This window comes from Ranitomeya imitator, chromosome 5 (assembly GCF_032444005.1).
Source record: "Ranitomeya imitator isolate aRanImi1 chromosome 5, aRanImi1.pri, whole genome shotgun sequence".
Classification (NCBI taxonomy): Eukaryota; Metazoa; Chordata; class Amphibia; order Anura; family Dendrobatidae; genus Ranitomeya; species Ranitomeya imitator.
Genome location: NC_091286.1, coordinates 562,149,249 through 562,174,391, shown reverse-complemented (window position 1 = coordinate 562,174,391; position 25,143 = coordinate 562,149,249). Strand labels below are relative to the sequence as shown.

At 43.6% G+C, this 25,143-nt stretch overlaps 1 protein-coding gene across 1 annotated transcript in view; it reads right to left on the bottom strand.

Annotated features, from left to right (window-relative positions):
* Positions 1–11,945, bottom strand: part of LOC138638419 (dysbindin domain-containing protein 2-like) — a 40,383-nt gene extending 28,438 nt beyond the window's left edge. Inside the window, exons 1-2 of the mRNA XM_069727677.1 lie at positions 11,816–11,945; positions 10,970–11,105 (exon numbers count right to left, since the gene is read on the bottom strand). Coding sequence (XP_069583778.1) covers positions 10,970–11,105; positions 11,816–11,833 — 154 coding nt within the window. The 5' untranslated portion in view covers positions 11,834–11,945. The remainder of the gene's footprint in view (positions 1–10,969; positions 11,106–11,815) is intronic.
* Between the last annotated feature and the right edge of the window lie 13,198 nt (positions 11,946–25,143).

Genomic DNA, 25,143 nt, shown 5'->3' with positions numbered 1-25,143 from the left:
TTTTAGGAGAATGTCCTATGGTCTGATGAAACCAAACTGGAACTGTTTGGTAGAAACACAACTTGTCGTGTTTGGAGGAAAAAGAATACTGAGTTGCGTCCATCAAACACCATACCTACTGTAAAGCATGGTGGTGGAAACATCATGCTTTGGGGCTGTTTCTCTACAAAGGGGCCAGGACGACTGATCCAGGTACATGAAAGAATGAATGGGGCCATGTATCGTGAGCTTTTGAGTGCAAACCTCCTTCCATCAGCAAGGGCATTGAAGATGAAACGTGGCTGGGTCTTTCAACATGACAATGATCCAAAGCACACCGCCAGGGCAATGAAGGAGTGGCTTCGTAAGAAGCATTTCAAGGTCCTGGAGTGGCCTAGCCAGTCTCCAGATCTCAACCCTATAGAAAACCTTTGGAGGGAGTTGAAAGTCCGTGTTGCCAAGCGAAAAGCCAAAAACATCACTGCTCTAGAGGAGATCTGCATGGAGGAATGGGCCAACATACCAACAACAGTGTGTGGCAACCTTGTGAAGACTTACAGAAAACGTTTGACCTCTGTCATTGCCAACAAAGGATATATTACAAAGTATTGAGATGAAATTTTGTTTCTGACCAAATACTTATTTTCCACCATAATATGCAAATAAAATGTTAAAAAAACAGACAATGTGATTTTCTGGATTTTTTTTTTCTCAGTTTGTCTCCCATAGTTGAGGTCTACCTATGATGTAAATTACAGACGCCTCTCATCTTTTTAAGTGGTGGAACTTGCACTATTGCTGACTGACTAAATACTTTTTTGCCCCACTGTATATATATATATATATATATATATATATATATATATATATATATTCAAACCAAAAAAAGAAAACAGCCGGACGGCACCTCCGACAACTGACGCTGAGTGAACCGCTCACCTGTGTCTTGGAGGAAAGGCTCAGTCCAGGGTGCAACGACTCCACAAGAAAGCAGCCACAAATATATTGCAAAATAGAAGAAAGGAGCGCACTACCTGGACATCCGATGCAGTAAAGCTTTATTCCAAATGCATAAAAAACATCTTCACGACCGGGGGTGCTGTGAAAGGAATGCGGCTAGGCTTGACGACGGCCGTTTCGCGCCCGGCTGGCGCTTCAACGGGTCAGTAAAGATGTAATCAGTAACGCCAGAAGAAATAGGGCCAGGTGAGACTTAAGCTCCCCCTCCCCACTTCCTCCCGCAATAACCGAGCACATCCCACTGCATGACGAGTCACTTAAAAGCAAAATTAAAAACATGTCAATAAACATCAGACGAAACAAAAAGAAACTAGAACCTATACGGAAAGGAAATTATCGCTAACATTACTTTGTCACATAAATAGATATTTAACGCCAACATTAAGATCAAACCACCATATCTGTTGTGCACGGATGGCATTAGCCTCGAAACCCTTATATACCTATTCACAATAAAGGTGACTGACAAAAAATCTTATAGAAAAATGGACATGTCCACACGGTCGTTAAAACCCAAGGGACCCATCGCGTTAGTACGCATAATCCACCTCACTTCGGCTCTCAATAAAGTGTTATGGAGATTACCCCCCCTAGGAGGTAAACTAATTTTTTCAATGCCAGCAAATGTCAGCACATTGGGATCTCCCTGGTGTGCTTCTCGGACATGTGTTATTAACCGCGGTACTCCTTTTCCGGTGGTGCTACAATGTTCACGGAAACGCATATGCAAGCATCTGATAGTCTTCCCGATGTAGAAACGTCCACACGGGCAGTATACTATATACACTACGTATTTAGTTTTACAAGATATAAACACCTTGACCTCATGTCTGATTGAACCTATTTGTAAAAAACTTCCTGTAATATGGAATTTACATTGCGAGCATTGGCCACAGCGATGATTTCCCTTGGGGGCACTAGAAGCCAACCAATTGTTATTCTCTCGGGGCAACCTATTGTGTACCAATATGTCCCTTAAATTTTTGCTACGTTTATAAGATATCAACGGACCTTTCCTAACCATTTCCGTTAAGTCTTTATCTCTATCAAGGACATGCCAATTGTTCTTTATGGCGCTTCTGATGAGGTTATCTACCGGACTAAAACGGAAACTGAAGGTGAACTGTTTCCCTACTGTTCCCTGTCTTTCTGACCTGTTCGCATGTATCCTATCCCTAGCTGTTTGTAAGACCTCCTCGGGATAACCTCTTCTTTTAAACCTCTGACATAATTCGTTGGTTTGTGACAAAGCCCCCTCTTTTGTGCTATTCACCCTTTTTACCCGCAACAGCTGGCTATAAGGTAGAGAACGTTTTACATGAGCAGGATGATAGCTATTATAGTGGAGAACTGAATTTGTGGCCACGGGCTTACGAAAAAGTGTAGTCACTAATGTCCCGTTCTTAGCCTCGACCGACACGTCTAAGAAATCGAGTTGCTGATCCCCATATTCAGATGTGAAAAGCATGTTCATGGTGTTATTGTTTAGGTATGTTACAAAAGAGGAAAACATATCGGCATTGCCGTCCCAAATGAAGAACATGTCATCGACATATCTACCGTAATGTTTAATGTGTTTAAAATATGGATTCTGGTCAGCATAGATATATTTCTCCTCAAAAAGCCCTAGAAACAAATTTGCGAAGGTGCATGCTGCCGGAGTCCCCATCGCGGTACCAGTAACTTGTTTGTACCACAAATCCCTAAACGTGAACGCGTTGTGTGTTAATATAAATGATAAACTATCGCAGACGAAATCAATGAAGGACTGAGACCGATCAGTGGACTCCAAAATGTACCTAACGGATTCAACACCCAATTGCTGGGGGATCCTCGTGTATAAATTGGTCACGTCCACTGAGGCTAAAGCAAAACCCGTTTGCCATTGAAAGTATTTTATACTCTTAAGAAATGCATCAGTGTCCTTCAGATACGACGGTATGCTGTTCAGTATTGGACGTAATAACCAATCCACATACTTAGACAATGGTTCAGTTAGTGAACCCACACCGGAAACAATAGGGCGCCCGGGGGGGTTTTCTATGGACTTGTGTATTTTGGGTACGTAATACCAATGAGGTTTGAGGGGGAACTCCGGCAGCAGCTTCTCCGCTTTGTTTCGAGAGAGTACACCTTTCTCTACTGCTTGTTTAAGCAATGCCTGCAGGGCTCCCTTGTACTTGTAAGTTGGATCCTGTGTGAGCCTGATATAAGTGTTCTCCTCTGTTAATTGTCTCTCCGCTTCCTTTATATACATCTCTTTGGGGATCAGCACAATTTTTCCGCCTTTGTCGGCCTGTCTAACGATGGTATCTGACCAACCTGAAATCTCTTTCAATGCCATTCGTTCAATATCGGATAAATTGGACGGTGCCTTAGTATATAATAACGCCTCCACGTCTTTAATCACCAGTGTCTCGAACAAGTCGATCACATTCCCCGGCGACGTAGGTGGCATATATTGGGAAGGAACACCCCCCATGAACGGAGTTATGGTGGAACTAGACGACCCCGCAGCCTCCGCCACATTCTCAGATAAGCTCAACAACAGAGCCCCATCCTGTCTCATGTTAGCTAAAGACTGACATTCTGCAGATGCTAAAAAGCCCAAAGGGCCAATGCTAACTGGTTTTTCACCTTCCCTAACGATATTACTAGAGGTGGACTTATCAGACGAAAAGGTCTTAAATAGATGTATCTTACGAACAGCTTTAAATAGTTCAACTTTAAAATCAATAAAGTTGAACTCTTCAGGAATGCAATATGATAAACCTCTGCTCAGTAGTGTACAATGTTCCGGACGCAAATGGTGCTTAGTCAAGTTCAATACGTTTTGTTCAGAGTTTATAACTGACGTCTCCCCCTCCATGATACTGTCTTCCGTTTGCGGCGGAGGTCGTAATTGTCCCCTCCTCCTGCCCCCTCTTCTCGTTCTCCTTCTAAAGGGATACCTGTTGGTTGGTTGTCACCTATGAGCATAGAGTCAATCTCTGCATCCACGGAAGTCGCTGCACCATCACTAAGACTAGAATCGGAGTCCGTTGTGTAATAGTCTCTCCTGGCCCCTATCTTGCGTCTTTTGAAAAACTTTCTCCTCGAACCAGTCTGTTGGGGGCCCTTATTCGCCCCACTTTGTTGTTTATTCCAGGTAAAGATTTGCCCCTTTTCAAAATCATTCTTGTCGCGTATGAATTTGTCTCTTTTCCGCGCTTTAATCTCAGCTTGGAATGGGATTATCTTAGTGTCCATTTTTTTACTCAACTGTGACTATTGGTTGTCTGTTAATCTGCTTCTTAACTCATTTTGAGCTTTTTTCAACTCAGTAGTCACCTCCGTGTAACTTTGCATATTAGCTCTTTATTAGATCTTTATGTTGGCGTTAAATATCTATTTATGTGACAAAGTAATGTTAGCGATAATTTCCTTTCCGTATAGGTTCTAGTTTCTTTTTGTTTCGTCTGATGTTTATTGACATGTTTTTAATTTTGCTTTTAAGTGACTCGTCATGCAGTGGGATGTGCTCGGTTATTGCGGGAGGAAGTGGGGAGGGGGAGCTTAAGTCTCACCTGGCCCTATTTCTTCTGGCGTTACTGATTACATCTTTACTGACCCGTTGAAGCGCCAGCCGGGCGCGAAACGGCCGTCGTCAAGCCTAGCCGCATTCCTTTCACAGCACCCCCGGTCGTGAAGATGTTTTTTATGCATTTGGAATAAAGCTTTACTGCATCGGATGTCCAGGTAGTGCGCTCCTTTCTTCTATTTTGCGATATATATATATATATATATATATATATATATATATATATATATATATATATATATAAAAATATATATATAACAAATAAAGTTGGATTGGTCAGTGTTTCTTTACTGTCAGGTCTACCATTATCTACATTATCACGCAGGCAGATAAACAAAGGGGATAGAATGGAACAGCAGCAACCCCCAGAAGACCCTTTATTACTTTTTACTGTATAAAATACGGGAGCTGGAAGGAGGTTAAAAAGAAAGGCGAAATTTAAAGGGTTTGTCATCAAGATCAGATTGGTGGAGGTGCGACACCTGACACTCCCTCCAATGAGCTGATCTTGGTCCTGCCATCGGCTAGATTTGCGTAGCTGTGAAACTACACAGCTTTCTCAACTGTATACTGGCAGCAGAGGGTACTGAAGATCCACTCCCGTTCATCTGAATACGCGGGCTGTCATACCCCCACCGATGTGATACTAATGACATATCCAAAAGTAGACCATCTATATGAAGTAACAGACAATGGTCTTGCAGCTGACTCCTATCCACTGATGAAGAATACCAGGCACTTCCTATAGAAAGGGTTGAGCTGTTTCTTAAATGGAACCTGTCACATAAAAAAAACGCTATTAACCTGCAGATAAGGGGTTAACCTGCAGGTTAAGAGAGTTCTGAACCTGCCCGGTGCCCGCACTTAGAGCCCCGCTGCCAGGAGAAATGTAACTTTATTCCCCCCAGCATTGGGCTTCCAGCTATAGGGGTGATGCTGGCGCGAGCTCGGTCTCCGGTCTGTGTATAGAAGCGATGGCTGTAGCTGCACATTTACAGTCACCAGGAGGAATAAAGTTAATTTCCTCCCAGCAATGGGGCTCTCAGTGCGGGCGCCGGGCAGGTTCATAACTCTATTAATCTGCAGATTAACCCCATATCTGCAGATTAATAGTGTTTTTTCACATGATAGGTTCCCTTTAAGAAAAAAACAAAACCTTAAACTTCTAGAGGGCACTACATTACTAAATTTTGAAAATGTTCCACTCTTTTGTCCTGTATAAAAACAAAGTAAATGAAAGAAAAGGGAAACTCCGAGTGTTTTCAAATAGGGGTTTCCATACAGAAAGCTTAATCATTGCATAGTGACAATTTATGTAAATCTTTAATATACTTTATGTTTCAATTCCTTATTCCTAGTCTCGGCTCAGTGTGAGGAAATGAAAGAAATGCTTGTATCTACAGAGTGAAGTCTGATGGTTCGGCTGTTTCCTTTCGGTAACCCTGATTGCTGTTTTCGGGTTAGGACACCTCTCCGCTGAACGAGAGAGGAAACAGCCGCACTCAATAAATGATTTAGGTTGTAAAAAGTATCTGTGTTTATTATACATACAGGAAAAAAACACCACAGAGAGTCGAAAAAAGCAAAGGCAAGGTTACGTTTCGACCCTACTCGAGTATTCGTCAAACCTCACTGAATTAGAGTGAAGTCCCCGCTGGGGCTCTTCCATGGGTGTTAGTGGACAATGGCGTACCCAATGCCATCCGTGGTGCTATGGAAAATGGAACGCCATTTTCCACTAACACCCATGGAAGAGCCCCAGCGGGGACTTCACTCTAAGGCCGGCGTCACACTAGCGAGTTTTACGGACGTATGAGCGCATAAAATACGTCCGTAAAACACGCATTACACACGGCTCAATGATTCTCAATGGGTCAGGTCCTATCAGCCGTATATAACGCATCCGTATTATGCGGCTTTCTACGGCCGTACAAAATCACAGCATGCTGCGTTTGTCACCGTTTTGCGCAAATAATACGCCAATGAAAGTCTATGGGGGCGAGAAAAATACGGATTACACACGGACCAGCAGTGTGACTTGTGAGAAATGCGCAGCGGTGTTAGAGAGAAAAGCCGGTAATTCAGTGCGGTGTACAGTAAAATCACACTGACAGCTTACAATAGAATAGGTAGAATAAATGTGTACACATAGAATAGGTATATATATATATATATATATATATATATATATATGTCATTGAGACACATACAGCGCTAGATAGCTTTAAAGCCAGTAATTCAATTGCCGGCTTTTGCTATCTCCTTCCTAAACCCGACATGATATGAGACATGGTTTACATACAGTAAACCATCTCATATCCCCATTTTTTTTGCATATTCTACACTACTAATGTTACTAGTGTGTATGTGCAAAGTTTGTGCGCTCTAGCTATTAAATTTAAGGGTTACATGGCGGAAAAAATTGGCGTGGGCTCCCGCGCAATTTTCTCCGCCAGAGTAGTAAAGCCAGTGACTGAGGGCAGATATTAATAGCCTGGAGAGGGTCCATGGTTATTGGCCCCCCTGGCTAAAAACATCTGCCCCCAGCCACCCCAGAAAAGGCACATCTGGAAGATGCGCCTATTCTGGCACTTGGCCACTCTCTTCCCATTCCCGTGTAGCGGTAGGATATGGGGTAATGAAGGGTTAATGTCACCTTGCTATTGTAAGGTGACATTAAGCCAGATTAATAATGGAGAGGCGTCAAATATGACACCTAACCATTATTAATCCAATAGTAGTAAAGGGTTAAAAAAAACACAAACACATAATTAAAAAGTATTTTAATGAAATAAACACAAAGGTTGTTGTAATATTTTATTGTACTCTCAATCCACCTGAAGACCCTCGCTCTGTAACAAAGAAAAAATAATAAACCAACAATATACATACCTTCCGAAGATCTGTAACGTCCCACGATGTAAATCCATCTGAAGGGGTTAAAATATTTTACAGCCAGGAGCTCTGCTAATGCAGCTGTGCTCGTGGCTGTAAAACCCCAGCGAATGAAGGTAATGTAGGTCACTGATCTATATTTACCTTCATTCGCGGTGATGTGCCCTCTGCTCCATTCACTGTTTTCCAGAGCCATGGACCTGGGATCACTGGGATTCCCAGCAGATGGACCCCAATGGGTGGGAGATAACTTGCACTTATAGGGAAACACTTTTAGGTTTAAGTTGTAGCTGCTCTTTATAATTGATGAGTTCAGTGGGTGACACCAGACATTGAAAATTTTCAAAAAAAATTGGCACATATAAAGACATAGCTGTCCGTCATGGAGCAGGACCACCCGGTGTGCTCATCAGTTGATATTGACTGTTATCCACAAAACAGTAAGTAAATCAGCATCACATATCGAGCTCCAGAATATGTCATCCAGTGTTCGATATGACATATTTGAGTTAGGGAATATTATCTCTTCCTATCACTTTGCTCATCTGAAAACCATCGCTGGGCCTCCACAGGTGAACGCCGTGTGGTTTCAGCATTATATCACAGTAATGTATGAGCAGCTGATCTTACAGGCATTCCTTACAGATCTACACCTCAGGAGCACCCTGCATGTTTTCACATTTTCAGCATAATTTGAGGTACTGCACATTTTTTTCAGTGATGTTTGGAATATATAACATTCCATTCTGTATTTTTTTGTCTCTTTTGGCAGCAAAGTTGAGAGCAGTACAGTATTTATCCGAATACCTTGTATGATATACAGTACATACACTTAAACGGAATCTGTCAGCATAATAATGAGCATGAGCCTGATTCCCGTGATGTGTCACTTATTGTACTCTGTGTAGTTTCAATACAATCAATGTTTTATCAGCAGGAGATTATCACTGCCTTGCTAGGTCTCACATGCAAACCAGTCCAGCTAATATGTGTAGCCCTGCCCCAACCACTGATTTTCAGCTTGTTGACAATGTACAATGCACACAGGAAGCTGTCAATCTGGGGTGATATGCAGAGCTCAGCATTCTGACCACTGCTACATCTACAACAGAAGAAACAGGAATTCTATTAAAACTGCACCAAGCAGCCCAATAGGTGACATATCACTGGAAACAGTTTTCTTGCCCTACGTTATGCTGCTTTCAGATTACACAGCAAAAAGCTGCTGACAGATTGCCTTTAAAGAGGACCTGAGACCAGATCATTTAGACAGTTTTTGCTACTATTTTATTCCAACGTTTTAAATGCGCCATACGGTTTCAAAGATATGGCCCTTTTTGATTAGTCATAACTTTTTTGGTCTTTACAATGGGGTGTGGCTCACAGGATTCTCGGGGGAGGGCATGTTTTAAAGGCTGCTCTGCATAATTACCTTATGAGCATTGCCCCCTAGAGACCATAACAATTAACATGAAATTAAAAAGCCAATATCGAAAAAACTGTGTGGGGGATTTAAACACATGAATTGGGGTAAGGGTCGGGGGGATAGCTGAATGTGCCCTTGGCTGAGTAATATTCCATTTTGCTAAACTAGACAATACAATAGAGAGCTGACACGCAATACATGCTGCCCATATCGCGACAGCATGATCACAACCTGGCTGCACGATCGCATTCAGGTACATTTTCCCCTGATTTTCTCCGAGGACGATAGTCAGAGACCTGAATAGTCAGATGCCGTCCCCATCCCACTTCTCCCAGCACCACTGCAGGTAACGGACAAATCACTGTCATCGTAAGAGATCTGTCAATCACCTAAGGCAGCACTGGGAGAACACGGCCGGACTAGTCTCATCTCACCGTTTGGTCCCCGGCCAGATCTGTAAAGTACCTTTTCTGAAATGCTGGTGTGGTTCAGAGGAAAATATATATTGTCTGCAATCATGAAGCTCGGCTCTGATTCATGCTGCCTGTGGTTTAGGTAACATAAATTAGATGACAAATTCCGTTTAAGAGAAAAAAACTCTTAAAGGGGTTGTCCACGGCTTTAATGTTGTTGACCTACCCTTTAAATAAGTCATTAATGTCTGTCTGATGGGTGGGGTGCAACACCTGGTACCCTCACCGATCAGCTGTTCTCAGTGTCGGCACTGGCCGGAACTGCTCAGTTACGGAGCTGCACCGCTCCTTCGATGGAATAGTGGCCGCGGCCGGGTATTGCACATCTGCTACCTATTCAGGTCAATAGGGGGTGAATGTGCAGTACCTGGCCGCTGCCACCATTCCCTCGTCGGAGCTGTTGTGCAGCTCCGTAACTGAGCAGTTCGGCCTCCACCAGGAAAGCTGATTGGCGGTCTAACCGATCAGACATTGATGACCTATCCTAGGAATAGGCAAACATTGTTATAATTCTGGACCACCCCTTCAAACAAGACTCAAAGTCATCCAGTAATTTCACTGATGTGGTGATTAAGGTGTGAATGTGACTCTAAACAAACAATACACGCTGTTATGGTATAACAGTGGTGATGAGCGCAGACACACCCCGAGAGTAAAGTGGGTACAGGAGTCTTTGTCCTACAAGTCCTCTCTCCACCCAGTGCTCTCTAACCCACCCATAAACCTGACACACTGACATTCGCTCAAATTGATGGAAATTTCATAAGAATAGTAATTACTGTAACCTTCATGTCAATGTCTATCCCACACGACAACCTCCCCCACCATCTGCCCACTCCCACTAATCCCGACTCCACACCTCTCATTTTACAGAAATATTGCAGTAATTACTAGTATTCATATATCATTCATACCTTACCATGGCCTCTCCATGTAAATCCATTACATTAGGAAGCCGACATTTACCCCTCAACGTGACCACTGCTCCATTCACCCCCAGCCTGGAAGTTTCCGCAGGCGGCAGGATGGAGGTCATGAGATCCTAATTCTGTTATGGGAGGGTGCACATAGACACTTACAGGATAAGCTATAGATTCCCTAACCTAAGAGATGCTCCTTTCCATATTTTTTTCTTTTAGGGCCATCATACATGAACCTGCTCTCAAGCATCTTTCTATACCTCACATTGACTGGAAACTCCGGCTTGTTCTCGCCTGCTCTTCTTCATTCCTCGGTAAAATTCCCGTATATCACCCTATTCCTCGTATTCTCAGACTATTCTGCACTTCTTCCTTCCAGATCTAATTCCTGGGAGCAGCATTACTAATTCAGTGCTACATGGGAGGTGTTGGGAATTGCAATCTCTCCTTTTCTTTTCTCACAATGTGCAGCATTGTATATTGGTGGAGAAGAAGATTTCGACTATAGTTGTATGCATACATATGTTAAAAAAAATCAGGTATAAAACCCAAACTATGAACTCTATGTAGCCAATCATTAACATATAATGCAAAAGTGAAAAGCAGAAGTTATGTGTCATCTAACCCTACAGGACCACGTCAGAAGTCCAGCCGCAGCCCACCACCCTGCACTCACGTCTCCATCGCTCGTTCAGCACGTGGATATGGGGGTAGTACATGTCTACATCATGCGCCAGGACATCCTCAAAGAAGCGCTGACGATCCCTAAGGTGCTGCGTGCCGGAGTTCTGGCTCTGGAAGACAGGATGACCCTGCAAGAAGACAGAGGGGAAATTGGGGTTACAGGAGATGCACATTTTAAGGTCATAAGTAGTGATGAGCGAGTGTACTCGTTGCTCAGGTGGTCTCCGAGTATTTGTTAGTGTTTGGAGATTTAGTTTTTGTTGATACAGCTGCATGATTTACAGCTGCTAGCCAGCCTGAGTACATGTGGGGGTTGCCTGGTTGCTAGGGTATCACCTCATGTATTCAAGCTACTTTAGAAGCCGCAAATCATGCAGCTGCGGGGGCGAAAACGAAATCTCCGAGCAGTTACAAATACTCGGGAGGCCACCCGAGCAACGAGTACACTCGCTCATCACTAGTCATAAGTCAACCACCAATACCGGGTAATCCAAGCACCTATGATAAAACAATTATCTCGACTAGTCGGAAAAATATACAAAAAATGCCTAAAAAGTCAGTCATTGCCTTTCTGCTGATTCTCCAATTCAGAGCAACGTAAAACTGAAAAATAAAATCGCTCCTACATGGAAAAATACAGACGATCCTTATAGCAAAATGTCATTGGATTATAGACAATGGTTCCAAAAGTAAACGTCATGTGAAGTCACACAGGAAGCCCCCACTGTCACCGCCAGGCTCATGCATGCTGCTATTGGGGGGACAGATAAATGTATGGTGGTCACTCACAGAGCGGGAGATGGCGTATAAAGCACAATATATGGGGGAATGAACATACCTGGGATCTGGCTGTCATGTCTGAGCCGCTGTGCAGTGTGGCAGCTCCCTCCTAGTACACAAGTTGTCAGGAGTTCAGGACAATGTGTGCGCAGAGCTGGGCGGAAACATTCGCGTCTTATTACTCATCTGCAGAGAATGGAGTGTCACACACTGCTGACTATATATACAGATGGAGCAGAGCTCAATGTGCCATGGAACTCTTTAGGGCTTGTTCTTAACTCTTTTGGGTAAGATAAAGTAATAGATTTATATGGAGTTCTCGTATAACATTGTGATAGCGCTATTCATCATTGCATTTGTACCTGTTTTTTTTTTTTTGTCTTGTGGCTGTTTGCCAACCTCTTCTTTAACTCCTTAACCCCAGGAAGTAGTTTCTTTTTTGCGTTTTCGTTTTTCGCTCCCTTTCTCCCCAGAGCCATAACTTTATTATTTTTCCGTGAATATGGCCATGTGAGGGCTTATTTTTTGCGGGACAAGTAGTTCTTTTGAACGACACCATTGGTTTTACCATTTTGTGTACTAGAAAACGGGTAAATAAAATTCCAAGTGCGGTGGAATTGCTAAAAAAAGTGCAATTCCACACTTGTTTTTTGGCTTTTTTACTATGTTCACTAAATGCTAAAACTGACCTGATATTATGATTCTACAGGTCTTTACGAGTTCATAGACACCAAACATGTAAACATGTCTAGGTTCTTTTTTAGCTACGTGGTGAAAAAAAAATTCCAAAGTTTGTTAAAAAAAAAAAATTGCGCCATTTTCCGATACCCGTTGTGTCTCCATTTTTCGTGATCTCAGGTTGGGTGAGGGCTTATTTTTTGCATGCCGATCTGACCTTTTTATTGATACCATTTTGGTGCAGATACGATCTTTTAATCGCCAGTTATTGCATTTTAATGCAATGTCGTGGCAATCAATAAAGTAATTCTATCGTTTTGACTTTTTCTCGCTACGCCGTTTAGCGATTAGGTTAATTTTTATATTGATAGATCGGGCGATTCTGAATGCGGTGATACCAAATATGTGTATGTTTGATTTTTTTTATTTTGAATGGGGCAAAAGGGGGGTGAACTTTTATATTTTTTTAATATTTTTAAAAACATTTCTTATTTTACTTTTGGCATGCTTCAATAGTCTCCATGGGAGACTAGAAGCTGCCATAACCCGATTGGCTCAGCTACATACAGGCGATGATCAGTTCGCCTATATGTAGTTAAATTCCTCACTTGCTATGAGCACCAACCACTGGGCAGCGCTCACAGCAAGCCGGCAGTGACAACCATAGAAGTCTCCAGGAGACCTCTGGTTGTCATGCCAACTCATCGGTGACCTCGATCACATGACGGGGTCACCGGTGGGCGGATTTCCAGCATGATTGCCGGAAGCGCTTGTTAAATGCCGCTGTCAGCATTTGACAGCGGCATTTAATGGGTTAATAGCCGCAGGTGGATCGCGATTCCACCCATGGTTGTTCCAGGCACATGTCAGCTGTTCAAAACAGCTGTCATGTGCCAGAAGGTGTGGGCTCACCGTTTGAGCCCACATCATCAAAGGGAGGAAGTCCGACATCAGCGTAAATATACACCCGATGTCGGAAAGGGGTTAAGGTTATGTTCACACGTTGCATTTTGGATGCGTTTTTTTCATAAAGAAAAACCTCTCTTGGCAGTAAAAAACATGCCTTAAAAAAAAAAAATCAGATTTTGCTTAGTTTTTGGTGCATTTTTTTTTTTTGCTGCCCTTTTGTCAGGGTGTGTGACACCCCAGGGTCCTGGTTGTCACAGTGGCATTGCTTTCCTCATGGGGAGAGTGATGTCACACTTGGAAGCAAAGGAGGATCTTCTTTAACAGGTAACCACAAGCATACAACATGTTCATACTCCAGGCCAGAAGGGGGAGTTCTGATCCAGCTTATGGGTGGATCCCTATATATATTCAGGTCTGTAGGGAAGTTCAGACAGTCTGTCAGAGAGACAGAGAAGAGAGCAGTCAGACAGTGAGTGTCGGAAGGACTGAGGGGGCCGTGCAGCCAAGAAGGTGCTGCAGCTCCTGGATAGAGATAATATAGAAAGAAGAACGCATTGTAGTGAGCATGTAGAAGAGCGGAGCACAGGAGAGTGAGACCTGGGGAGAAGAGCTGCGGCTGAGCTACCTCCCTGCAGAGTGCAGATACCGGTAGCCGGAGGACCGGGGTTGTGTCGTACTCAAAGTGGCACAGCAGAAACCGGCAGGACAGCTGAACTACACGTCACCTATCTGCCCTAACACCTGGAGACACAGTGGCGCATAGAGCCCGGGTCATGATAGAGACCCTGTATAAAGGCTCAAGCCACCTGTCATAGGGCTTGGTGTCCCACCTTTAAGGAAGACAGAGAGAACAGTGAGGACCTTGACAGAAGCAATAGGCAGCAAGGGACTACACCACAGCACTAGTAGGATGGCTCCTAACTCCACCTGGTAAAGGGGACTCTGAACTCGCTTGCATGCCGGCCGGACCCTGCATGTACCTGTGATCTGGTGCCCTGGACTGTGGCTGCCTGAAGCCTTCAGTAAACCAGGTAAAGAGACTGCAAATCTGTGTCCTCCGTTTCTTACTGCACCATCCACCATCTTAATCTACACACAGGGAGCTCTGGGGACCCAACTTCACCTGTGGGAATTTATATAATCTTAGCTGCCATAACATCACCCCAGCGGACCCCTTTAAGCAGCGTCGGTCCCCTCTGACCGAATACAACAGGTGGCGTCACGAACATTTCTCGATAAACTTTATTTCCCATTCCAAACCCCTTTTACATGGGTGCCCAGGGCCATGAACCGGGTCACCGCCGCCGTGACACATCCCTTTAAGTACTGGACCCAGTACCGAGTACCCCGAGGCCCTGGTGGGCGTTCCATGTGCATGCTGATAAAGTTTAGTGCAAAACTTATAAGCGTTTTTTGCACCACCCAATGCTTTCAATGGGTGAAAATCTCTGAAAAAACGCTTAACCCCTTTACCCATATGACATACTATCCCGTCGAGGTGACCTGGGACTTAATTCCCAGTGACGGGATAGTACGTCATAGTGGATCGGCCGCGCTCACGGGGAAAGCGCGGCCGAGTGTCAGTTGACTATCGGAGCTGACATTCAGCACTATGTGCCAGGAGCGGTCACGGGCCGCTCCCGACACATTAAGTCCCGGCACACTGCGATCAAAGATGATCGCAGCGTTCCCATGCCATAGGGAAGCATCGCGCAGGGAGGGGGCGGGCTCCCCCCGTACTTCCCTGTTATGATCAGGTGACCTTGGAGCAGCATGAAAACTTTCACTGGAGTAGGTGGTAACAATACTGACCGCAAACCCTGATCTTAACACCGCAACTAGAAGTAGCCGTGGGGTGTGCCTAACAAAACCTAGACACCTCGACACAGCCGGAGGACTAAATACCCCTATAGATGGAAATAGGAATTCTACCTTGCCTCAGAGCAGAACCCCAAAGAATAGACAGCCCCCCACAAATAATGACTGTGAGTAGTAGAGGAAAAGACACACGCAGGCAGAAAACAGGATCCAGCAAATGAGGCCACAATATCTAAATAGGAAAGGATAGGACAGGATACTAAGCGGTCAGTATTAAAAATCCTTCCAAAAATATCCACAGCAGAAAATACAAAAACTCCACCATCTAACTAAAGATGGGGAGCGTATATCTGCAACTCCAGAGAATCCAACAAGACTGAGAAAACACTGACACAGTCTAAGCTGGACAAGAGAAAAACAAATGAATAGCACAGAATATAAGCACACTGCATGTGTGCCACAGAAAAAGAAACAGACACTTATCTTTGCTGAATTGGCAGCTAAGCAGAAGCCAGAAAGTGATCCAACACTTCCCAAGAAACATTGACAACTGGCAAGGACTAATGAATCCTGCATACCTAAATATCCCAGTCAGAACTGCAATCAGCAGAAACACCTAGCCAGGACTGCGACTCAGAGACAACTGCATTCCCACCTACAACCACTGGGGGGAACCCAAAAGCAGAATTCACAACACTTTCCTGAGACCCTCGAAACAACGCAATGTGATCGCGTTGCTCCGAGGGTCTCCTACCTCCTCCTCCCTGCAGGCCCGGATCCAAAATGGCCACGGGGGGCCTTCCGGGTCCTGCAGGGAGGTGGCTTTCAAGCGCCTGCTCAGAGCAGGTGCCGGGAAGCCTCCCTGAAGTGCCTGTCAGATTGCTGATCTGACACAGTGCATTGCAAAGTGTCAGATCAGCGATCTGATAAGATATAGTAATGTCCCCCCCTGGGGCAAGGTAAAAAAGTTAAAATATATATATATATTTACATGTGTAAAAAAATAAATAAATTACTAAATAAAGAAAAAAATAAAATATTGTTCCAATAAATAAATTTCTTTATCTAAATTAAAAAAAAACACAATAAAAGTACACATATTTAGTATCGCCGCATCCGTAACGACCTGACCTATAGAACTGTATCACTGGTTAACCCCTTCTGTGAACACCGTAAAAAAAACCCGACGCTTTATTATCATATCGCCAAACAAAAAGTGGAATAACACGTTATCAAAAAGACGGATATAAATAACCATTGTACCACTTAAAACGTCATCCTGTCCCGTAAAAAATGAGCCACCATACAGCATCATCAACGAAAAAATAAAAAAGTTATAGTCCTCAGAATAAAGCGATGCAAAAATAATTATTTTTTACATAAAATAGTTTTTATCGTATAAAAGCGCCAAAACATAAAAAAATTATATAAATGAGGTATCGCTGTAATCGTTCTGACCCGAAGAATAAAATTGCTTTACCAATATTATCAAACGTGGAACGGTATAAGCGCCCCCCCAAAAGAAATTCATGAATAGCTGGTTTTTGTTCATTCTACCTCACAAAAATCGGAATAAAAAGCGATCAAAAAATGTCACGTGCCCGAAAATGGTACCAATAAAAACGTTTTTTGTGGGATGAGTTGACAAGACCTAACATGACTCTGTGGACCAAAATATGGAAAAATTATAACTCTTAAAATGTGGAGACGCAAAAACTATTTTTTGCAACAAAAAGCATCTTTTAGTGTGACGGCTGCCAATCATAAAAATCCACAAAAAAACCCCGCTATAAAAGTAAATCAAACAGAGGTTTACACCAACATATGGGGTATCAGCATACTCAGGACAAAAAGGACAACAACTTTTAGGGTCCAATTTCTCCTGTTACCCTTGGGAAAATACAAAACCGGGGGGCTAAAAAATAATTTGTGTGGAAAAAAAGGTTTTTTTATTTTCACGGCTCTGTGTTATAAACTGTAGTGAAACACTTGGGGGTTCAAAGTTCTCACACCACATCTAGATAAGTTCCTTGGGGAGTCTAGTTTCCAATATGTGGTCACTTGTAGGGGGGTTTCAACTGTTTAGGTACATCAGGGGCTCTGCAAATGCAACGTGACACCTGCAGACCATTCCATCTAAGTCTGCATTGCAAACGGCGCTCCTTCCCTTCCGAGCTCTGCCTTGCGCCCAAACGGTAGTTCCCCCACATATGGGGTATCAGCGTACTCGGGACAAATTGGACAACAACATTTAGGGTCCAATTTCTCCTGTTACCCTTGGGAAAATACAAAACTGGGGGCTAAAAAATAATTTGCATGGAAAAAAAAAGATTTTTTATTTTCACGGTTCTGCGTTATAAACTGTAGTGAAACACTTGGGGGTTCGAAGTTCTCACAACACATCTAGATAAGTTCCATGGGGGGGCTAGTTTCCAATATGGGGTCACTTGTGGGGGATTTCTACTGCTGAGGTACATCAGGGGCTCTGCAAACGCAATGTGACGCCTGCAGACCATTCCATCTAAGTTTGCCTTCCAAACGGCGCTCCTTCCCTTCCGAGCTCTGCCATGTGCCCAAACGGTGGTTCCCCCCCACATAAAGGGGTATCAGCGTACTCAGGACAAATAGGACAACAACTTTTGGGGTCCAATTTCTCCTGTTACTCTTAGGAAAATACAAAACTGGGGGCTACAAAATTATTTTTGTGGAAAAAAAAAAGAATTGTTATTTTCACGGCTCTGCGTTATAAACTGTAGTGAATATAAGTTTCAAAAAACTGACCGTCACATCCAAACATAGACTAAGTGTGAACAGATGCTGAACCTAGAGTCGCCAACTCATATACAGTCAAATAAATAAGGCAGCACACTGCGGCGCCAAAACATGCAAACATGAAACATGAAAATTGAACTGCATTACTGCACTAGAAATATGAAAAAATGAGAGCGTTTAGCACATAAATTGGCCAATTCATGTGTACCTGGTAGCCACATTAGGGCATCTCTCGTATACCAGGTCCTACACTTTCCTTTCCTCGCTGAGAATAAACGTCTTCATCTGAATGGGTACCTGTGAAACCTCTTCTGAGACGAAATTCAGATGAAGATGTTTATTCTCAGCGAGGAAAGGAAAGTGTAGGACCTATTTATCCCCCAGACATGGATTACGACCTGGGAAAAGTGAGTTTTGTTTTATTTCAAATAAAAGACTTTATACTTGCAGTGTCTTTATTTACAAAACAACAATAGGATTAGTAGAGAGGTGTCTTATTGACACCTATCCATTACTAAGCAGTGGGCTTGATGTCACCAGACAATACAAAGGTGACATTAACCCCACAAATATTAACCCCACTTGCCAGTGGGAAGAGTCGGCAAAGCACCAGAATTGGTGCATCTAATAGATGTGCCTTTTCTGGGCAGCTGTGGGAGGCTATTTTTAGGCTGGGGGCGGGGGGGAATATCCATGGCCCTTACCAGCACGAGAATACCAGCCCCCAGCTGTCTGCTTTAGCAAGGTTGGTTGTCAAAAATGGGAAGGACCCCATGCCATTTTTTAAATTATTTAATTTAAAAAAAAAACAGCGTGGGGACCCCTCTATTCTTGATAACCAGCCTTGCTGACGCTGACAGCTGAGGGTTGCAGCCCCCCCAGCTGGCAGTTTTGCCTGGCTGGTTATCAAAAATACAGGGGAACCCACACTGGATTTTTTAATGATTTTTTTTATTTATAGCGCAGTCAGCAGGTGATGAATACTCCCATCAGTCTCCGCCTGCACTCGCTGTTATTAGAGGCAGCAGGTGTAGGCTGATGGGAGTAACAGTCCTATCAGCCGCTGCCTGCTGTCACTATTATCAGTTGAATATAACTCTCATCATTCTCCCCTACTCGTGCTGATTGCCAAGAAAGCATAATGATTAGAGCGGTCTTCAGCACCCGGCACCTGGGAACAGCGCTTACTGTACCGCTGCTTCTCAGGCACCAGTGCATGTGGTACTGATGCAGCACACGGGAAGCACACAGTTGCCACACGTTTGCCGCAAGTATTACACACATGGACACTGACATCTCCGATACAGTTTTTTTCCTGTACAAGAAAAAAAACAGACATGTAAAACCGACCAAAAGGATTATCCAAGTAATGGAAAATCACTTTAAGTTGCTGGTATTCTGAAGTCTATTTTCTATTTGTTCATCTGTTGTTTTCAGTTCGTCATTATGAGCATGATTTTTTATAATCCAGATGTTTGTGACCAAGTCATCATTCGTCACTAAACAGCAGCAGCGTGCTATGTATCTGTTTTTTTTATTTTAAAATGGGAATACAGCGTTTATTACACGAAAGTTAGCTGCAAATGCAATAATAAATTGGACCCAAAGAGCATTTTTTATTCTGCACAAAATTCATGAAGTCATGTGTGCCATTTTGGAAAAGATAGCAACGAATATCACAAGATAAAAATGATAAGTGATTAGAAAACAAAAATAATCAATTAGGTGATATGAGCGTCAGCACTCATGGGTAAGGGTGACGCTAATAGCAGACATCTGAGACTCCACTATCGGTGATGTCCAACGGCTGCACAATTTTATTTCAAAACGTTGTACTCATTGGACATCACAATGGGTGAAGTTTCAGTGGCATCTAATGTCCATTTTTCCCATATTGCTGCAAATAGTTGAAGCGATGGTCGGGGGACCACCACGGTGCAGGAAGACTACTGTACACAAGATGAGGTGCAAAGAACAAAGGGTAGATTTATTGGAAGGCAAGGAATGAAGTGGATGAGGAAGATGCAAACAGCGGTATGCAATGGCCAAAGATAATTTCCAAGAGTTATATTCTTTAGCTTGTCCGTAAAATAGCACGGTGCTCCAATCTGTTACAGACTCAATATACGTCACACAAGTAAATGCAAACAATAAACAAAGAATGATGCTACTCTACGTATAACCTCCCTGGCCTTTACTAAGTATGTCTCACGGCTGCCATGTTCTGACTATTGAAGCCTACACTAGGCGCTGACATGTGCACAAAACAGGAACAAACTCACGGTGATGTTGGGGACTCAGATCCAGTCCTGGGGGCCCCCAACAGTCTAGTACGGTGGTGCGCATGGCTTTCTGCCAGCTCCCTGAAACGTGGTCTTCTCCTTGCTTCTGGGTCCTGGAGGTGCTCCTGGAAACTGTAAATCCCTTTCTCAGTATCTTTGTGGCTCCTCGAACTAACACAGGACAGGCACCCTCGCTGCAACCGGAAAAGTCTGTCAAATCTCAAAAGTCCACTCTGTTACAGGCTGGGGGTCCTTTCTTGCAGCTAAATTAGGACACCGTTCTCCTCTCTTGCAGCTATCAGCACAAAGTTCTCTGTGCAGCAGCCTCAGATCACACATGCTGTTCAGGCTCCACCCCTGCCATCTGCACTCCAGTTCATTCACACAGTCTATTGCAGGGGAGAAGCAGAACATTCCATCCAGCCAGACAAGGGGGTGCAGTCTCTTAAAGTAGCAGCGTGTTCCTTACTGTCCATAACAGCACCACCCTCCTACATAGTTGCAACCTCATATAATTAAATATCAGAATGCAGCGAGGAACAGAATAGTTTTTTTATGTCTAACATCTGATTGGATAGTCGTATTCTAAACTATTGATTGTGATATCTATTAGTGATGAGCGAATATACTCGTTACTCTAAATTTCTCGAGCATGCTCGGGGGTCCTCCGAATATTTTTTAGTACTCGGAAATTTAGTTTTTCTTGCCGCAGCTGAATGATTTACATCTGTTAGCCAGCATAAGTACATGTGGGGGTTGTATTTTGTAAAATCAGCCGTGTGTCCTAAAGAATCTGACCAATCAATAATTGCAGAAAATAGTCAAAATCAGCAATTCGGGCCAAGATTCATTTAAAATTTAAAGGAGTTTTCCTACTATCAAAGTACATTTTAATTAATAGATCTTGGAATAATTTCCACGATTGGATGTGATGAAATAAAATGTTCCTGTGCTGAGATAATCTTATAATTGTACCCCTGCTGTGTACCGTGTCATGTCTGAACGTGCAGGAACATGGTCTAATCATACCACAGTTCCCGGGCAGTGAGGAAGCAAAAGAGAGTACACAGACAGGACAGCAGGGATCATAGCCATTTCCTCGATTACCATTTTTGCTACTATTAGCTCTTACCAGGAGGTACTGATAAATGTTTGCCATTGACAAAAAAAATGAATCCTGCTGATCCTATGGAAACAAGTATTAACTTTGACAAAAAAACATGCTAGAAAAGGTTACGTCATTTTGAAATTGTGGTTAACAAAAATTAACCCCATCACGTGATGATCGGACCTTCACCAAATACGTCTTATTTTTGCCGAATAATGTGCCTGTCCCATGTTTCAAAAACGCATTGAAATCAGCTTTGAAATTGTCAATCATCTTCCATATTCTCCCGATTTGGCCCTATCTGATGTATTATGGTATATCTTTCTGAAACAAAAACTTATTGAAATATGGAAAATTTACGACAAACAAGATGGATTTTGCTGCTGTGGACGTGTGGTTTGTAGAACAGGTAACATTTTAGTTTCAAAATGCAATACTTTTTGGTTGATGCATCCCATGTAGAGTTGAAAGGTGTTTTTTTTTAATAAATTAGTATTACTTCAAAAACATGTAGCTTTTTTCTAGCCTAGGCCAACTGTGTATCAATACCCCTCGTATGTATCTGCTTGAAAAATGTTACAGTATTTTGATGCTTGTATGTTAATTTGCTCCCTGTCGGTTATCATATTTCTTACTTTAACAGTTACCATAGATCTTATTTATACCACTACTTAGATATTCTGGAATTGTCTGTCACCTAGATCCATCTATAAATAACCAGTGGCTAGAAAAATAAATAGAATTAGAACTTACCGGTAATTCGGTTTCTATGAACCTTCCACGACAGCATAGGAGGATGTCTCCATTCCCTAATCGGGGGCAGGAAGCACAAAGAGGTTAAAAGCCCCTCCTACCTCCAAATTGCCAGTGACTTATAATGGATACCACAGCACTAGCTGCCTTAATAAACCCAGGAAGGGAGGGAATTAGTGCTGTCGTGGAAGGTTCCTAGAAACCGAATTACCGGTAAGTTCTAATTTTATTTTCTCTAGTCACCTTCCACGACAGCATAGGAGGAGTACCAACCAATTCAGCACTAGGGGGGGACAATAGCCTGGAGAACTTTCCGGCCAAAGACTAGATCCCGGTTGGACAATAAGTCCAATCTACAGTGTTTGGTAAATGTATGTGGTGAAGACGAAGTTGCGGCCCTGCAGATTTGCTCGATCTAAGCGCCCGCTTCTTCAGCCCATGAAGTTGATGTAGATCTTGTAGAGTGAGCCCTGACTCCAGTTGGCGGTGTTAGTTTTTGGGCTAGATATGCTTCTTGAATAGCCCTCTTAATCCAGCTAGAGATGGTGCTTTTTGCCACCTTCTTCCCTTGTTTCTGACCTGACATATGGACAAACAGGTTTTGGTCAGTCCTGAAAGAATTTGTCTGTTCAAGGTAGTGTATGATGATACGTCTAACATCAAGAGTATGGAATTCTTCCTCTCTAGCGTTTGTCGGATTCTGACAGAAAGAGAGGGATGATGTTTTGAGATCGGTGAAAATCAGACACCACTTTAGGTAGAAAAAAGGGATCCAGACGGAGATTTATGGAGTTGTCTGTTATTATCAAGTAGGGTTCTCTTACTGATAGGGATTAAAGCTCACCCATCCTTCTTGCAGTGGTTATTGCCACTAGAAAGGCAGCTTTGTATGATAGAAATTGAGGTGAGCAAGAAGACAGGGGCTCAAATGGTGCTTGAGTGAGACCCTTGAGGACCAGGTTTAAATCCCAAGAGGGAACAACTGGTTGTTTCCCAGGTTGCAATCTGAGAGCTGATACCATAAATCTCTTGATCCAACGATGGTTGGCCAGCTCCTGATCGAAAACAGCACTGAGAGCAGAGACTTGAACCTTCAATGTGCTAGGTCTAAGCCCTAACTCTAAACCGTGCTGAAGAAAAAATCTAATATTTTTTATATATTTGGACGGAGAGGATCAGGAGTACTAGGAAGACAAAAGGTGAAGAAGGTCTTCCACACCTTACTGTAGATTGCATTTGTGACAGGTTTCCTGGATCTTTGTAAGGTTGAAATCACTGCATCCGATAGTCCCCCACCTTTAGGACCTGGGTTTCAGCACCCAGGCTGCTAGGTTCCATTTCCGGTGGTTGCAATGTTGAAAGGACCCATTAAAATAAGATCACCCCTTAGCCTTCGTTTTTCCAAACTAAATAGCCCCAAGTGTAATAATCTATCCTGGTATTGCAGACCCCCCAGTCCTCTAATAACCTTGGTCGCTCTTCTCTGCACCCGCTCCAGTTCAGCTATGTCTTTCTTATACACCGGAGACCAGAACTGTACACAGTATTCTAAGTGTGGTCGAACTAGTGACTTGTATAGAGGTAAAATTATGTTGTCCTCATGAGCATCTATGCCTTTTTTAATGCATCCCATTATTTTATTTACCTTTGTAGCAGCTGCCTGACACTGACCACTGAACATGAGTTTGTCATCCACCCATACACCCAGGTCTTTTTCATTGATGGTTTTGCCCAGAGTTTTTGAATTAAGCGCATAGTTATAAATCTTATTACTTCTACCCAAGTGCATGACCTTACATTTATCCCCATTAAAGCTCATTTGCCATTTATCAGCCCAAGCTTCTAGTTTACATAAATCATCCTGGCCCGTGGCACCTCCAGCAAATAATATCACCCGATGGGACCTTGGACACCACCTCCCCCACCCTTTGTGACCTTGGATGCCCCACCCCTTTTTGGGACTCAGCGCCCTTCTGGGACCCCCAGTACAGAATGGGCTGCCTCCCGAAGGAGCCTTCCATCCCTTGGTATCTCTCAGCCAGTCCGATCAGTTCGTCGGCATTCTGGGGATCACCCTGGGCAACGCAAGCCTGTATGGGCCTCGGGAGGGAATGCACAAACTGATCCATCACCACTCGTTCTACCATCTGTGCAGGCATAGAGGACTCTTGCTGTAGCCATTTCTGGACCAGGTGCAACAGGTCAAACATTTGGGAGCGAGGTGGTTTGTCCCAGTGATAGGCCCAGCAGTGAATTCGCTGTGCCCTGACAGTCAGTGTCACCCCCAAACGTGCGAGAATCTCAGCTTTCAGTTTGTGATACTCCTTGGCATCCTGCAAGGTCAAGTCATAGTACGCCTTCTGGGGTTCTCCCGTCAGGTATGGCGCCAGTACCTCTGCCCACTGCTTTGGTGGAAGTTTTTCCCTCTCAGCGACCCTCTCAAACACCGTCAGGAAGACCTCAACATCATCCCCGGGGGTCATTTTCTGCAATGCGCGTCTTACCGTCTTCCAGATGTGGGTGTCATCAGCCAGACCTGGGGTTGGGGCGCTCATCCTGCCCTGGATGGCGGTTCCCAGAAGCTGCATCTGCTGCCGTTCCTCCTGCTGGCTCTGTTGTATCTGCTGCAGCAACAGCCTGTTGGTCTGTTGCTGTTGTGACTGCGACTGGACCAAGTGTTTCAGAAGGTCCTCCATTTTCCCTGGCAATGCTTGCTGGCTTGCAACAGACTTGACCCAAGACATTCAATAACAGACTTATGTCTCCGCTGGGAACGCTGCCTGCACGTCTACCACCGATTGTAGGGGTTGTACTCGCTCAGGTGCGACGGCTGACACTCAGGAGGCACGTTCCATTAAAAGTTCACAGGGTTTATTGCTCCATAAACCACATTGTAAATAACAGAAAACAAATAGCCTTTAGCTCAGGAAAATAAAATACAAGTGTCCAGTCCTTCAGGCTCAGTCCTGGAGCCTTAACACACTCTGGAGGCTTCCACCTCCACACACACACCTCCTGTGTTAAGCATTAGCCTTTCTTTTATAGATCTAACCACACCCAGGAACC